The sequence below is a fragment of the Blennius ocellaris genome (assembly GCF_963422515.1).
Source record: "Blennius ocellaris genome assembly, chromosome: 3".
Lineage (NCBI taxonomy): Eukaryota > Metazoa > Chordata > Actinopteri > Blenniiformes > Blenniidae > Blennius > Blennius ocellaris.
Window position 1 is genome coordinate 28,401,961 of NC_137652.1, and position 15,469 is coordinate 28,417,429.

Sequence of the window (15,469 nt, forward strand, 5' to 3'; positions counted from 1 at the left end):
ATAATTAAGCAAGTTCATATTGATATCTATAGAACAAATTCATACTAATTCATCCAAATCTTTGGATACCTTTTGTATCTGCAAAAAAAAAAAGAATCATTAAGTCTACTCTTTTTAACTGTTCTAAAATAGAGAATTATATACTATGCAAAACTAAAAATCATGTTCAAATTGATTATAAAAGGGAAATAGCATATTATGTCATAAGATATAATTTATAGTTAATTTAATAATTCTAATTGGACAACAATTCTCATTCACAACTGCAGAATAGCAAAAGTAAACCCAAACTGTTGTGAAGTCCTGGATTGAATTAAAAGAACAACTTTAAAACACCAAGTAACATAAATACTAAAAATTAAAAAAAGAAAAAAAAATCAAACTGTTGAAATATTTGAAGAACTATTCCAAAAAGAATGAGACCCTCTGCTTCCCTGGTCCCTCGTGTTCTTATGTTTTATTATACTATTTTCAATAAATAAAAACATTATTCCCATTTGTATTTGTTATATTTACAATCTTTATGAGTATCTGCCATAGAGCCTAAGATTACATGAAGGTATTATTCGTGAGCAAAGTTGTTGTGTTTGATGTTTGCAGGTTCCCTATTTATGCAATAAAATAAAAATAAAAAGGTTTAGCAGTCACACACACACACACACACAGTATTCAGTGATTCTCTGCTCGCACTGAAATCCATAAACTGCTGCAGACTGCAGCCTGCGAGCGACTCCGCCTCCTCCTGCAGATAAACCTTCATCTCATTACAGAACATTTCTGTGCTCCTGCAGCGACCAGAGGAATGTGTGAGCGGCGGCGACGTCAGATTACAGATTCTAGGAGAAGCGACAGGTGATTTACCGATGAGGACAGCTGATGTTGCAGGGGGAAATGAAAAAAAACAAGGCGGAGGTCGGTGACAAACACACCGGGCAACTGTTCACACTCACATACACACACACACACAAAAGTAAAACTAAACACACACACCCTGGTCAGGCATCCTACACACTCAGTCACACTCCCACACCCAGAGGTGCAAATGAGCAGTGACACACACTGACACACCCACACACCCCCCCCCCCCCCCCACCCCCACACACAGAGATGAAATATGAGAATAACTCAGGATACTGTGAAGGAAATATGTGAAGAGAAGAGTTTGGTGCAAATATATTTTAATTAGGTCTGGAAACAGAATAAAATCATACATTTCCATGTATCCTTCCAACGATGACACTGGCTGACACACCTTGGTCCTACGATGTACGGCTGCAGGCGGAATACAAATGTTTTACTAAAACGTCGCCCCTTTCGTCCGACGACGTCCACTTGGGACACAAACACAGGAGAAAGTTTTACCCCGGATTTGTAGATATTTCAACGTATAACGCACTTATTTGGAGACGTGTGGTCAGAACACGACGGGTCGTCTTCAGGCTGACGGAGCAGATTCAGCACATCCGCCTTTGGATTTCAACAGAGAACCAGAAGGGAAACGAGACAAACGAGGCAGAAAGAGGCTTGAAAAGAAGCAAAACTGTTAAAACGCGTGACCAGATGAGCGACGCCCGACAGTCCTGGAGCTTATTCTTATTTTACGTGGGGTAAAGCGGGTCGGTGAGAGGAAACGAGACACTTGGGTGTGGAGGAGCGACAGCAGTGGGTATAAACGGATGTTTTATACGGCGTTCTAGTGACGTGTGGAGACGAGGTCCTGGCGGTGGAGGTGCAGCGCTGCTCGCGGGCGAGGCGGCGGCACCACGAACTGGAAGGCTGCAAAAAAAAAAGGCCTTTTCAACGCGTCGACGTCACAGCGGCTCTGAAGAAGAACTGACGGAGGAGTCGGACCCTCGTCTGTTCAACGTGGCCCATTTATTAGATAAACCACAATGGAGGAGTTAAATGTTATATGTGGAGTCGATATGTTGGTAATGGATGTGGCTACTGCTGCCACGCCACGTGGTTTAGAAACCATTCCAACACTATGAAGACCGCAGCGTCGGTCCTTCATCAACCAGCGACGGTTCAGCTCCTCGTCTCAACCTGGACCGGTGAACCTGCCGTGAGGTCGTCTCTCAGTCGCTGCCCAGCGTGATTCCTCAACCTCCCCCCCGCCGCGTGAAGCGTCAAAGACGGGCGACTTGACGTTCGATACAAACGACGGACAGATCTTTCTCTCCGGCGTTGCTTCGACCTGAATCAAACTCGTTTGTAAGAATGAAGCGGCGGCGAGGACGTGGAGCTGTGAGGTCAGAGTGCAGGCCGCAGGACGGGGGAGTCGCAGCAGGACACGATGGCGATTAAAGGATTTGTTTAGTTTTTAATGCACCCGCTGAGGTTTGTGAAGCGGCAGGTTGTAACCGTGTGGATGAAATGAGGCGGAGGCTCCAGAGAGAATCTTGTGAAGGAAAGGAAACAATAAAAGAAATGAAAGAACTAAACACGCAGACTAAAAACTCTCGGACATGGATTTGAGTGGTTCTAAAGATGGGACAGTGAAGCGTGGCGAGGTGGGAGAGAACAGCCTGGTGAGGAGATCAGTGTAGAAGTGGACTCTTGCTCTAAACCACTTCCCTCCACCCTCCGCCTCGTCCTGCTGAGACTCCGCCCACTCTGACCAGAGGCACCAAAGATGAACCGGTGAACGTGAACGTGGTCAGCCGGCCGTCCGGGGCTCTAGCTGCCGAAGCCGAAGATGCCCTTGATGTAGCCGGTCAGGCCGCCCTTGCCCTTCTGCTCCACCTTGTCGTCCAGCGGCGGGAAGGCCACGTGGTTCAGCGCCAGGTCGAAGAACAGCGGCTTGCAGGGGATGGGCTGGAACTCGGGGGGGAACTGGACCAGGTTGGGCTTCTTGCCCACCAGGGCCGGGTCCAGGCGGAACGTCTCCAGGCGCTCGCACAGAGGCTGCGGGGGGGAAGAGGGGCGGCGGTGAGACGGCACACCCAGACGCTCTGCAAGGCTTTGCTTTGAGGTCGTTCCCATGGTTACTGAACGTCTACATGAACGCCAAACCTCTAACATCCCAGGTTCAAAGGCAGAGTCCTGATACATCACATCCCACTAGGTAAGATGAAAAGCAGTGTCCAAACATGACGGGAAGACTTCCTGACCCTGGACGACAGGCTGACACCTTCTTACAACAGGCTGGGAGCCACACACACACACACACACACACACACACACACACACACACACACACACACACACACACACACACACACACACACACACACACACACACACACACACACACACACACACACACACACACACACACACACACACACACACACACACACACACACACACACACACACACACACACCTTTCTTCTAGCACTGCTTTACTGACACACACACGCATGCACACACACACGCACTTCCACTCCTCATTGACGAGATTGTTCTGTTAATGATCAAAATCAAGTTGTTGTTTGCTGTTTTTGTTGGTTGTTGTTGGTGGTTTTGTTGTTGTTGTTTTTTTCTTCCTGTTTTCTTTTTTCTTTTAAATTTCATTCTGTTTTTCTCTTTTTTACTTTTTCTTTTTGTTTTATGTCCTTTTATTTTTGCTTTTGTTATAATTGTTGTGATTATCTTGTTTTTTGCTCTGTTGCTGCTCAGGCTGGTTTAATCTCATGGCAGTTGGAAAATATTTAGATCAGTGTGTTTACTGTATTATTAAAAAGAAGAAAAAATGTATGTAGCACTAACAAGGGTATTGTATGTTTCTCCCCACCAACCTTGACCTTACAGTTTATCGTCATGTATTCATGAGCAAGTATGTGTGTGTTTAAAAACACACACATACTTGTTTATTGTTACACTGAAGTCCACCAGTTCTTCTATTTCCCTCTGGCTTCAGGACATCATGTTATTTCTACAACTTAGAGAAAATTAAATAAACAATTAGAGGATGTACGGAAAGGTTTTAACCAACAATGGTAATGCTTTCTATCTTATTTTTTAAATCTCAGAATGCTGCCTAACTAACTGTGCCAGGCAGAGCACTGCGTGTTTGATTTTCCTCATCTCGTTTTTGTTTTGTAGGTATTCATTAATGTCTACCTGTGTATATACATATAATATATGTTGTACTTTTACTGAATTCAATGAGCTGTCGGGAGGTTGTTTGAGTTTATTTTGTTCCCGGGGGAAAAGAATGCACTTTTTCTTTTTGAAGTTTACTTTGATGCTTTGTTAGATTGGAACTATGGAGTTAAAAGTGTGTTTTCAGGATGTACTATGTGATGTAACTACATGAAAAGGTATACAAATATATTGTAAAAAAAACAACTTAACTATACATCTTTAAACATTTAAAACCGATAAAGTGCAGACATTTAGTTGGAAATGAAAAAAATTGTAATTAAATCCTTCATGTGACTTTCTTCCCCACCAATATCCATCATGAGGAACCAAAAGGTTTGTTGAAGTGCAGAAGAAGAGCTGAAGAGCCTCACCGTGTTGTCCTTCACCTGCTGCTGAGAGGGAACCTCCGCTGTCTCGTCCGTGTCTGGAACACAAAGGGGTCAGAGGTCAAAGGTTAAAGCTGGAGGGCGGCGAGCCCCGGCGGTGGACCTGCGCCCTCCGACCCGCCTCACCTAGAATGGCGGCGGCCTGAAGAGAGTACTTCTCGGCGTTGACCTCGGCGATGAGCTCCTGGACGTCGGGCAGATCCTGCGTGCGAAGGCCAGGCCGGGTCAGTGTGAGGCGCGGCGCGAGGCGGCGGCGGCGGCGGCGCGGAGGCGTTCACCCACCTTCAGGCTGTTGTTGAAGCTCTTGGCCTTGGACTGGACCTCCTTGGCGTATTTCAGCACGCGCTCGTACAGGACCAGCGCCTCGCTCCACTTCTTCACCAGGACGTAGGACTGGGCGATGAAGAAGCACCTGCCGGGGCGACGCCACGTCAACAACACGCTCAAACACCGCGCTATTTACAACCGCCACATTGTCAGGGATTACAGGGGTTCTTTACATTCCTACTTTTTTAAGATTTCATTTAAAAGTTAAAAAAAATAATTAAATCCCTGCAAAAAAACTTCCACTCCAACCGTCTGAATGAAAAAAAAGAGAAGAGTCTCATGAAATCTGCCTCTTTGTTCCCTTACAATCACTTTATTTTGTTAACCTACAGTTTTAGAAATATTTACTTTTACAGATATTGTTGGGTTTTGTTGGGTTTTTCTCTTTTCTCTGTTAAAAGCACCCAGGAATGACCGTGTTGTATTTGGTGCTGTATAAATAAAGTTGAATTGAATTGAATTAAACGTGCAGTATTTCAAATATACAAAACCATCATTTTCATGTTTGCTCAAATCAAATATCTCATTATTTATGTCCAAATCTCATTTTCATCTTTTAACATTGTAGAGCCGTTCTGTGGTTCAGAAAGTTCCAGACTCTCCAGGTCTGTAAACTACTTCCTGTCACTGTGACACTTTGCTCCTTTACTTTGGAATTCAACCTTGTTTTTCTAAAAGACGTCTGTTCCTTTCAAATAGACACGATTTTCTCTTTTTTCAAACCTTTTAGACGTTCATTGGCAATATTTTTTGTGGATTTTACACAAAAATTTATTATTATAATCAACTATATCATTACATTTAATAAATAGTGGGTTTGATGGGTCTCTATATCTTATATTATATACAGTTTTCAGAGCCTTTTTGTAAAATAAACAGAGGCTGTGTATTTGTTTTACAGGTCGAGCTCCAAATTTCCTCCCAGTAAGTTAATTATGGCATAAAAATTGTGAATAAAGATTAGATTTAGAGAAAATCTGACTTCATGTCACACTGCGACAGATTGAGCCATTTTTCCTTTTATATAATTTACATGCGACTTACATTTGAACATTTGAGGACTTCATCAATGACGACTCCTAAGCATTTTGTTCCTTTAACCCTTTGAATGATTCATCAAGTGTTTCTTTACAATAGTATTTTTTTGGTTTTTTCTTTTTTGCTCAAACCAATATATTTGTTTCCGGCTGTATAAAATAAGTGAAGAGTGTGGAGACGGCGGACCTGTAGGCCTTGTACACCAGCGTCTTGAGGGACACCTCCTTCTGGAAGGTGTGGTCGTCCTCCAGGCCCTGCAGGGTGGAGAGCTCCGCCAGGCTCTGCAGGGGCAGAGGAGGGAATAGAACCGTCACAAATACCAGGACAAACTTCCCGGCGGCCGTGTGCGAGATGCTGGGAGCTACGAGCAGACTTCACCACAGTGCCGGGCGGTAACCACGGAGACGAGGACGAGCCGCTTGAGGCTCATTCAGAGGAAGCAACAGTTTCATGAAGCGAAGCAGACGAATCATGAGTCCGTCTGTGCTGCATTCTTTCTGCCGCGATAGTATTTGTTTCAAAGCCGCGCTGCGACTGGAATGTGGAAGCGTGAACGCCGGAGGCTGCAGGCGGTCGGCCGCAACGGGAACGCCGGGGCTTTTAGTGTCAATTATTAAGAAAACCAACTCATTCTCTCGTTACTTGTTGTTTTGTGAAGAGACATTCAATCAAATGTAAACGTTCACATCATGCACGTGAACCTAAAACCAAAACAAAGAGTTATTGTTTAAAGGTTTGTACGTTCTCGCTCTACTGGAGGACGACCAACAAAGTCGCATCACAGTGTTCATTGTAACAGACGACTGGTTTCCTGTCCCGCCTCCTGGACGTCGTGGCTGCGTGTGGATGGGTCCGACACGCAGGGCTGGCTTGTGGCGTTCACCTGCAGGATGATGTCGTAGAGGCGGATGAGGTCCTGGGGGCGCGGCCCCCGCTTGCTCTCGTCCGCCTCGGGCTCCTTCAGCTTGGCCTGCAGGGTGTGAGCCATGCTCTCGTTCCTCTTCACCAGCGTGCACAGCTTGATGTAGGTCAGGTAGCTGCAGGGCAGAGCACAGAGAGCAAAGTCCAGCTCCACTGCAGACAGTCGGATGCTTGTGTGCCTTGCTCAGCAGCTCAGACCCCCGGCAGACCCGAAACTATCGATTTGAAATGAGTTTCTTTTGAGAATCTCTAGAAATCCCCTTCTGCTGGTCGAGAACAATGAAATGAGTCCCAAGAGAAGAAGAAGACATTGTGAGACTAAATGTAAGCCTTGTTAGCAGAACCGCCGCCTGAAACACCTCCAGCCCATTCTGCGTCACATGATCTGCTATGATTGGGTGTTTTCCTCCCACTTTCATCTTTATTGGCCGATTTCACATACAAGCATTAATATGAACCAAAGACCCAAAGCCACTAGAGATGTAGTCATCGTTTTAAAATTCCTATTTATTTTGTAATGAATGAATAAACAAATAGAGAATTGCTACCATCAGAAAAGGTGTGAACCCCGAGAGCACAGACGAGAGCTGGAGTGACTTTACCTGTGCAGGAACTGCAGGTTGGACACTTTCCCGCCGTCGCCCTCGGAGCTCCGCTCTCGCTGCTTCTACAAGGAGAAAAGATTTTTGCCGTTGACCAACTGGCCAAGCTCTCGACGGGGAGCCGTCAGAACCCAGGGCCTCCTCACCGCCTCGCTCTTCAGCTCCTCTCTCACGGCCTGGATGGTGTCTCTGCACTCGGCCAGCAGGGTCTCGTACAGATGCTCCTTGGTCTCCTCGTTGGACGCCTGCGGGACCGCCGGTTCACGTCAAAACCATGTCAACGTCTCAAAGCGCACGAGCGAGGGCACATGTGCAAAATGACATTTTCATTCATTCATGTGGACGGGACAGTGCATATTAATGAACAGGCCATCTCTTCATGATGTTACTGTAAACATGCTGGATTCATTCTAATACTTTACAGTGCATGAGGATGTCCTAATGATCACAGGTTTGGTATGTGAAGACATTAGAAGACATTCTGGCCGAGGGAGGACTTCCTACAATGAATGTCACAATCTCCCTCGGTGGTGACGATGATATTCATGACTGTGTTGGCAAATTCTGCCTGAATATTACATTTTTTATTCCAAAATATTGAATCACAGTAAGACACAAATAGTCGTGGAGTAAAAGAAAAGGGAAAGTAGAAGATTTTCGACCGAGTGTGGAAACGAGCCCCATCCTGCTAGCAGCAGCAGTTCCACCAACAATCCCACTGAAGGTACATCAGGTGAAAATGACAAACACTACATGTTATGCAGTCACTTTGCTCGGCTACAATAAACAAGGCTGCATTGAAACGGCTCCACTCAGCAGTTCAAAGGTTTTCAGTGTCGACGCTGAACTGTGACCAAGTTAAACTTTCACCCAGTTGGAAGTGAAGGAATTCAAACAGTCCACTATTTGGAAAGGTTAGGTATGCTGTAAAATAAATACAGGAAATGCCCCGTGCTTCATTTCCACCTGTTGTACCGTAACGACGAGCCTCGACTTTCCACCTTACATGTTTACTGCAAGTTTGAAAAAAAAAAAAAAAAACCACAAGATGGGATTTGGAGGATCGGTCGGATTGGAAAAGCTTCGACCGGCAGCGAAGACGATCAAACAAGTGGCAGTAACGTAAAGAATTGAGGTTATTTGAAAGTTTTGCAGCTTTGGCGGAGGGGAGGAGAGCTCCAGTGCAGGAATGTGAGGGTGGTAGACCGGGGGAGAGACGCAGGCATGTGGCCCAGCAGGTACGAGGCATTCCTGCACATAGCTCAGTAATTAGACGCTCTGGAGTTTCAGGGTTTGGATCTTTGTGAATGACAGGATTGTTCTTCACCTCACGCTGTTGTCTTTTGACGCGTCGTCACAAAGGGCCTGTGTTACTCGCCGATATTGTCGGGTAAGCTGCAGGAATGTGTTCACTTTCAACAGGCGCCGTGCTGCATCGGTGAGAACAACACAATAAACACACGAAGACGAATAACGGCAGGGAGACTTTTAACTACCAAACTGAAAGAGCTTGTGTAAAACTGTGTGGCGAGGCGTTCAGGGGTCGTGACACGGCCTGGGTTTGTTTGGTTTGAAACCTTTTCAATTAAAAAAAAACCCTGAAGGGAACAAAAGTGGAGGAATCTTACGAGAGAATTCCTGCTAGTGACGACACGCTGCTCTCATCCGCCCGGAAGGCCCGTGTTACTTTACCGCGACACGCTTCGTGACAACGCCCCTCGCATGCTGGGCGAGACCAGCTGGACCTGTCGAGCACCCTCCTCTGGCGGGGGGGGGGGGGGGGGGGGGGGGGGGAGGGAGGGAGCAGCGCCTCAACCGGGACAGACGTTTGTCCCGACAGCGTTTCCTGTTGCCAGGAGGCGGCGAGGAGCCGCAGCGGGCAGGAGGGCCTAAAGTGCTGCTGCGGCTCCAAGACGTTATCTTACTGTGTGAAACACCCACAAAAAAATACAATAAAATAAAACAGCAGCCCAGTGTGTGATCGCCACCGGGCGGCTTCAATGTGTCTCATCGAGACGCAAGAGAGTCTGAAAGGTGTTTGGTAACGACGGCGGAGCCGTCCCGGCGCTGGGCGGAGCCGTCTATCCGTGTGTGGGCTGAAATGCACAGAATGCAGTTCTGCCATGAGAGCGCCTGCATGCCGGAGACCTGAGTGTCTGTGGGTGTGGCGGGCGTGTCTGCAGGGTGTGCCGAGGCTTCAGGCACGGGAAGAATGGGCAGCGGTGAACCCCCCCACACCCGGCGGGGTCTGGGACTCTACCAATAGGAGAGCGCCATCTACTGAAGCAGGGAGGGATCGTCTGGACTTTCCTCAGACCCCAAAGTGTAAAACATTCAAAATAAAACCCCACTAAGTCAGACTTGTAGGTTGACGTTGTGGCGTTGAGTCCCCGTCTCTACACACTGATGAGTGCGTCACGAGGCTCCCTACCGCAGGGCTTCATGCAACACGTGAAGGACGGCGGCGCCCCCCACAAGACCGGAGCTCAACCCCGCCGCCCCGAAGCAAGACGACAAAACCAGGCGGCAAAATGGAAACAAACACTGAGGAAAATGGATTTTCCCTCCCGGCTCGTCAGTCAATCTCCTCAATTGTTCTAATGACAAGGACTTTTTTTTCTTTTTCACTTAACGCCATAGAATGCAACTTTCTGTCACCGCCATACTTTTCTGTCGCAGTGAGTTGCTCTCAGACACACCGACAATTTGATCATTTGTTAGTTTTGAGCAAAAACCATTTTTACATTTGTTATTTTGAAGAACACTTTGGTTCACTTGTGGATGATTTTTTAAAATATCATCAGTGGGAAACAATGTCTGTGAGTGAGCGTGAGGTGCCGACCTGAGCGATGGCGGCCTCGTTGTCTGCCAGGCCCAACAGGAAGATGCGGGCCTTGTCGATTTTGACGGGCACCGTGCGGCCACGCCACTCCACCTCACTCATGGTGGCGGCCTGCTTGGTTCTCGCTTGGGTGATTAGAGCCTGAAGGAATAACGGCACATTTCAAAAATACTGATCGAATTAAAAAAAACAAAACAACCACCAACTCTGCAGCAGGTTCGTGAGTTTCAATATGTTGAGGGGGACCGGGGGGGGGGTCACCTCGAGCTTCTCAGCCATCATGCCTCCACCTCCTCCGGTCAGTCTCATCTGCATCAGGTCATTGATGGCGTTCTGGTCACCTGGAACCAGTCCAACATAAAACTACATCAAACGCCCACACTTACAGGAGCGCCAGAGTCTCGCCTGGTCATAAACCCGACCAGCTCCAGCAGACCCTTGTGGAGACGCTCACCTATGTTGTAAGCGCAGTAGCGGATGTTGGGAGAGATCTCGTCCACGCGCTGGCGATACAGAACCGCCAGCTCCTCGGTGAACGCACTGGCTAGTTTTTCATAGATCGTCCTGGTGGGAGGAGGGAAAAAGAGTTTATTGCTCATTTTTAAATATCGACTACAAGTACTAAACATGATGTGGTGGTAAAATGGGTTAGGGTCAACACTTTGGGGGCAACTTGCAGTTTTTAACTCATTTTGCTTATACCTCTATATTTCAACATTAATGACAGTTTAACTTGAATGCTTGGTGTCTCCTTTTCCCAGCTCAACCTCAACTATGTGATTCTACAATTATTTACTCATTTTGAAATACTGGCCAAACACACTGGACTTAACACTGTAAAAAACAAAAAATTCAATGTTATATTGAGAACCACAAACATGTGTAATGAAAGGTTTTCACAACTTAGAAAGCATATCAAATTGGTATATGTACAAATATATCTCAAAAATATATTTATATGCAACTGTTTACAAAATAAAATACAAGAAATTACACGGCATTTTTGTCCAAAACCGAGCTGTATATATATATATATACACACACACACACACACACACACACACACACACACACACACACACACACACACACACACACACACACACACACACACACACACACACACACACACACACACACACACACACACACACACACACACACACACACACACACGTATTTTTTTCTTCTCCCCTTGCTGTGTTTATCATTATTATTATTATCATAGTTGACTAGGTCTTGAACCAAACACATTTCACTGCGGGGGGCGGGGGACACTGGTAGATGTATTCTGCTCATTCCCTCATAGCAACAGCAGTGCAATTTCCTGATTGGCTGGTTGAGGAGGACTTTTGACCAATAGAAAAGGAGCGTCAAGGTTCCTGTTTTTCCTCTGCCACTGACTGACATGACACAGAGTCGGCTGTTTTACCATCAATTCCTCCACAAATCACACATCAGACGTGCATCAGGGTTTTATTAATATCATTACTGGTTAAAATCCGCACTTTTCATTTGATGAAAATTTTAAGTCCATTGTTAAAACTCACTTGCACTTGTTGAAGGCCTCCATGGCAAGTTTCCACTCCTGCAGCTCAAACTCCACCATACCAGTCAGGTAGGCAGTGTAGGCCTGAGAAGGCAACGCCACCCGTCAGCAAAGGCAAAGGACGGATGAAAAACACACGTCGAGCACCGACAAATAGCAGACCTGCGCCTCCAGCTTGGTCTTGGCGTCGACTCGGGGGCTTTCGCAGAGCTTCTCCAGCTTCTCGCTGTGCTTGGCAGCCTTTCGTAGCCGGGCCATCAGGTGGAAGCGCTTGCGTGGCTCCGTGTTGGCCTCCTGCTTCAGCTGCATGGCGTAGCTCCACGCCCGCTCCGCCTCCATCAAAACCAGCAGGAGATACCTGAGGAGACAGGGGGGGGGGGACACGGACGTGGGAGGTCAAATCGTCAATGCAGGAACAAGTAATGGGACCAGTTTGTGTAAAACACAGGTAAGGAAAGAAAAAAAGAGCTTTCCAGTGACATCACCCAGTCAAACGCTGGTCGCTTCCTCACCTGCTGTCAGAAAGCATCTCCACGGTCACTTTCTTCCCCACAAACTTGTGTCGGTTTCCCATCTTGAAGCCAAGAGTCTTGCGTAGCCGTCGCATTCTGCGGGAGCAGTAGCCCCTGGGAAGAGTCACACACACACCGTTACACTGCCGCAAATCGCTACGGCAACGAGGACGATGAAATAAAAAAGTCAATAGCTTTCAGTCTGACGACTTGTCCACATGTACAGTTGAGAGCTCATGTAGGGAGCGAGTGTGAAATAAATAAAATTATTTAAAAAAAACAGGATAACTGTATTTCCGGGCAAAGCAACAGGTTTTCCAGTGTGTATGTGGATCCATGTAATTCAACATTTGCTACATTATGTAGTTTTTTTATATTTGCAAAGAAGAAAAAGTTTCAATTAGATTTCTGTAAAACAATCACAATGCAAACCTCCAAAAGAACAATAAAACCAATGTTATGTTCTTTAGAATGCGAGTGACCATAAAACTTGATACATAGTGAAACAATATTTTTCAATATAATGCTCCTTAAAAAAAAAAGGCCAGACCAGAAGTCACTGAGTGAACTTTCCAAAACTTGTCATTGCACCCAAATAATAATTATGTTAACAGTGAAACAGCTTGATCACACATTATTAAAACAAATACTCTTAGTGGAAGAAGAAAAACAGTAAAGAGGATCACCTTTCTCTCATTTCACATTTAAGAGAATAAATCTGACAGATCCAATTAATCAAACTCTTCTAAGCTGCATAAGCCACTGTGATCCTGATTGTACAGAGAATCTTACTGAAATGTTTTTATACACTCGTGTGAGTACACCACAGTGCAAATATGAAACGATTACACAAGGTTCATTAAGTACAATTGCAAAGTGTTCTCTGTATATTAGTGTGACTTGCACCATATGGCAGCACAGGTCAATACATGCAAAGGAATTCTGCCAAATAATCCGATTGTGATCACAAAGGTTAGTGGAACATTTATCTATTTTTCACACTTATGCTAGGCGGGTATATAACAGAAGATGGTTGTAATGTAAATATGATATTAACCATGCTTTGCACAATTTATGGGTGGATCTTTCACTTGTAAGAAAGCAGTGGTACGTGTTAAAATGTGTGACCAAAGCCAGGGAATGCATTGCTTTACCGTGACAGAGGACACTTGAGTTTTATCAAGGATTCAACTAATTCTTATTGGTGAAACTTCATTTTGCTCGATCTCTCATTGCAGCTGCAATAAGATCAACCCATTTCACACAGAATCGGCAAATGTCTACATTCCTTTCTACACTATGTCAAACATGCTTTACCTCTAATAAACATGCTTGAAGCTCAGTCTCCATTGATCTGGCTTGTTCACAGTGTCCCACGCCTATGAGTGAATCAGACAAACAGCTGACATCTCACCTGTATCTCTGGTAATCTCCGTGTCTGAGGCCATGCTGCTGCTGGGACTCCTTTATGATTTGCAAAACTGAGATACATAAATTTAAGGAACAACTCGCAGGATCGTATGGAGATGTAGTGTACTACAGAAGAACCAGACCTGCTGCTGCCATGAATTCTCTTTTGTTCACTGTGGTCACTAATTAAATCATTGCCACACGCTGCGAATTAAAACGTGTTCACGTCCACACGGTGACCACTGCCGTGGGTTTCCTACTCGTGCTGGAGCTTTAAAACCTTGAATCAAGCGGCTTCATGTGTCTCAGCTTCAGCTTCACTATGACACGTAGCCCAACACCGCTACCCTCCGACCGAGCTACCAGCTAGCGTTAGCTTCTGATTCACCTCCCGGATAGAAACAAGCGAACCCCCGCTGCCATTTGTCTTGAAGTGCAAAGGATACTCTCCAGTCCGAGGCCTCCGTCCGGATTGTTTTCCTTGTTCTCATCCGTGGAAGGAAATTTAACTTCTTTTTGCTTGTCTGAGGCCATCTCTGGACGCTAGCAGCTAAGCAGCTCACACATGCTCAGAGGAACATCCGGGACCTGTAGAAATGGGCGGGGTCAATGAGCTCCCACTTCCGGTAGTGGCAAAACGACATGAAGGACCGTGACGAGACAGTGAAGTTGGCTGTACACATTTCTTTTAAAAGGATTCTTTTATCACAGTTCACAAGTAAGTATGCGGAAAATACGGAGTAAAACATTTTACAGCTTTATATTGAAATATATTGAAGCTATTATCATATTGTTGGCAAAATAAATAAAACTCCATAAACTCTTCATTTTATTTTTTCTTTATTTGTGTTTCTTTATGTAAAGCATTATTGAGTGCTCCCTAAAAAAGCACTATACTAGTTTGATGTATAATTTTTTTTTTGTCACCCGAATAGTGGACAGATGTGGCAACATCATAAAAGTTGGATGAAGTCTCTAACTGCAAGTATGGTGATGGAGTTTAAAAGTAAAGTTGAAGGGTTTTTCCACTTCAATGTTAAAAATAAATGTGAAAAGTTAAAGTATTTTAAAAAGTTTAAAACACATACAGACGTTTAAAATGTGAAGGTTTAGTTGAATGGTAAATTGTAAATTTTTAAATTGTAAAAACTTTCCCCATCCCTTTACCTGAGGAAAGAAAATTGTAGAAAAGTTAGAATATTTTCAGTAGTCTAAAATATATAAAAAAGTTACAACACAGCAATACGGTCAAAAAATAGCATGTTCCTTTGTCATTGTTTATGTGTTAATGAGCAGTTAATATGACGACAAAGAATGAGAGCTGTGAATCCTCATCGCACTTTAACCTTTAACCTGATCTCATGGCTCATTTTGGATGAAGTAACAAAGCTGTCAAGAGTCAGATGGGTTGTAAAAACACAGCTGAGAAGCTGAACTTTCACTCATTGTAACGCTGCTTGTTGGAGGCTTTTTGCCACTACCGGAAGTCAGCGCCGGCACGGGAACTGGACAATTCAAACCAAGTCTCGCGAGATTTCAAACCTGCGGCGTTTCCTCACAAACGTGTTTTACTATTTTACTCGTTACTTTAAATAATATTTACTAACCTAAAAGTCTCTTTTTGAGAACAACTCACACTTAAACCCAGTCTGTTTTTAATATTCATTTTGTGTCACTTTGTTTTGTTTACAGCCCACAGTAACACTTCGGCATTGCAGTCATTTTGAGTTCAATTTGAATACATTTTGTTGTTTTATCATTGATCCTTGGAAGTATTGATACTACATGCGT

The 15,469-nt window shown here is 45.0% G+C and overlaps 1 protein-coding gene across 1 annotated transcript; it reads right to left on the reverse strand.

Moving 5' to 3' along the window:
* Positions 1–1,170: 1,170 nt before the first annotated feature.
* srp68 (signal recognition particle 68) lies at positions 1,171–14,262 on the reverse strand. The gene is made up of 16 exons (XM_080520276.1): positions 14,125–14,262; positions 13,683–13,749; positions 12,269–12,382; positions 11,919–12,114; positions 11,758–11,840; positions 10,662–10,771; positions 10,469–10,548; positions 10,208–10,348; positions 7,512–7,610; positions 7,366–7,430; positions 6,726–6,879; positions 6,029–6,123; positions 4,760–4,889; positions 4,604–4,679; positions 4,463–4,515; positions 1,171–2,907 (listed from the first exon to the last, which is right to left on the reverse strand). Exons 1-16 carry the CDS (start codon positions 14,210–14,212, stop codon positions 2,680–2,682), a joined length of 1,779 nt encoding a protein of 592 aa, XP_080376402.1. The 5' UTR covers positions 14,213–14,262; the 3' UTR covers positions 1,171–2,679.
* Between the last annotated feature and the right edge of the window lie 1,207 nt (positions 14,263–15,469).

Bases quoted from the DNA above. Each gene is read 5' to 3' on its own strand.
- srp68 (XM_080520276.1), bottom strand. From the start codon at position 14,212: ATGGCCTCAGACAAGCAAAAAGAAGTTAAATTTCCTTCCACGGATGAG. The intron at 12,383-13,682 runs GTGAGATGTCAG...GACTCTTCCCAG, and splicing joins GGAGATTACCAGAGATACAG to GGGCTACTGCTCCCGCAGAA. The intron at 4,516-4,603 runs GTGAGGCGGGTC...TTTGTGTTCCAG, and splicing joins TCAGGCCGCCGCCATTCTAG to ACACGGACGAGACAGCGGAG.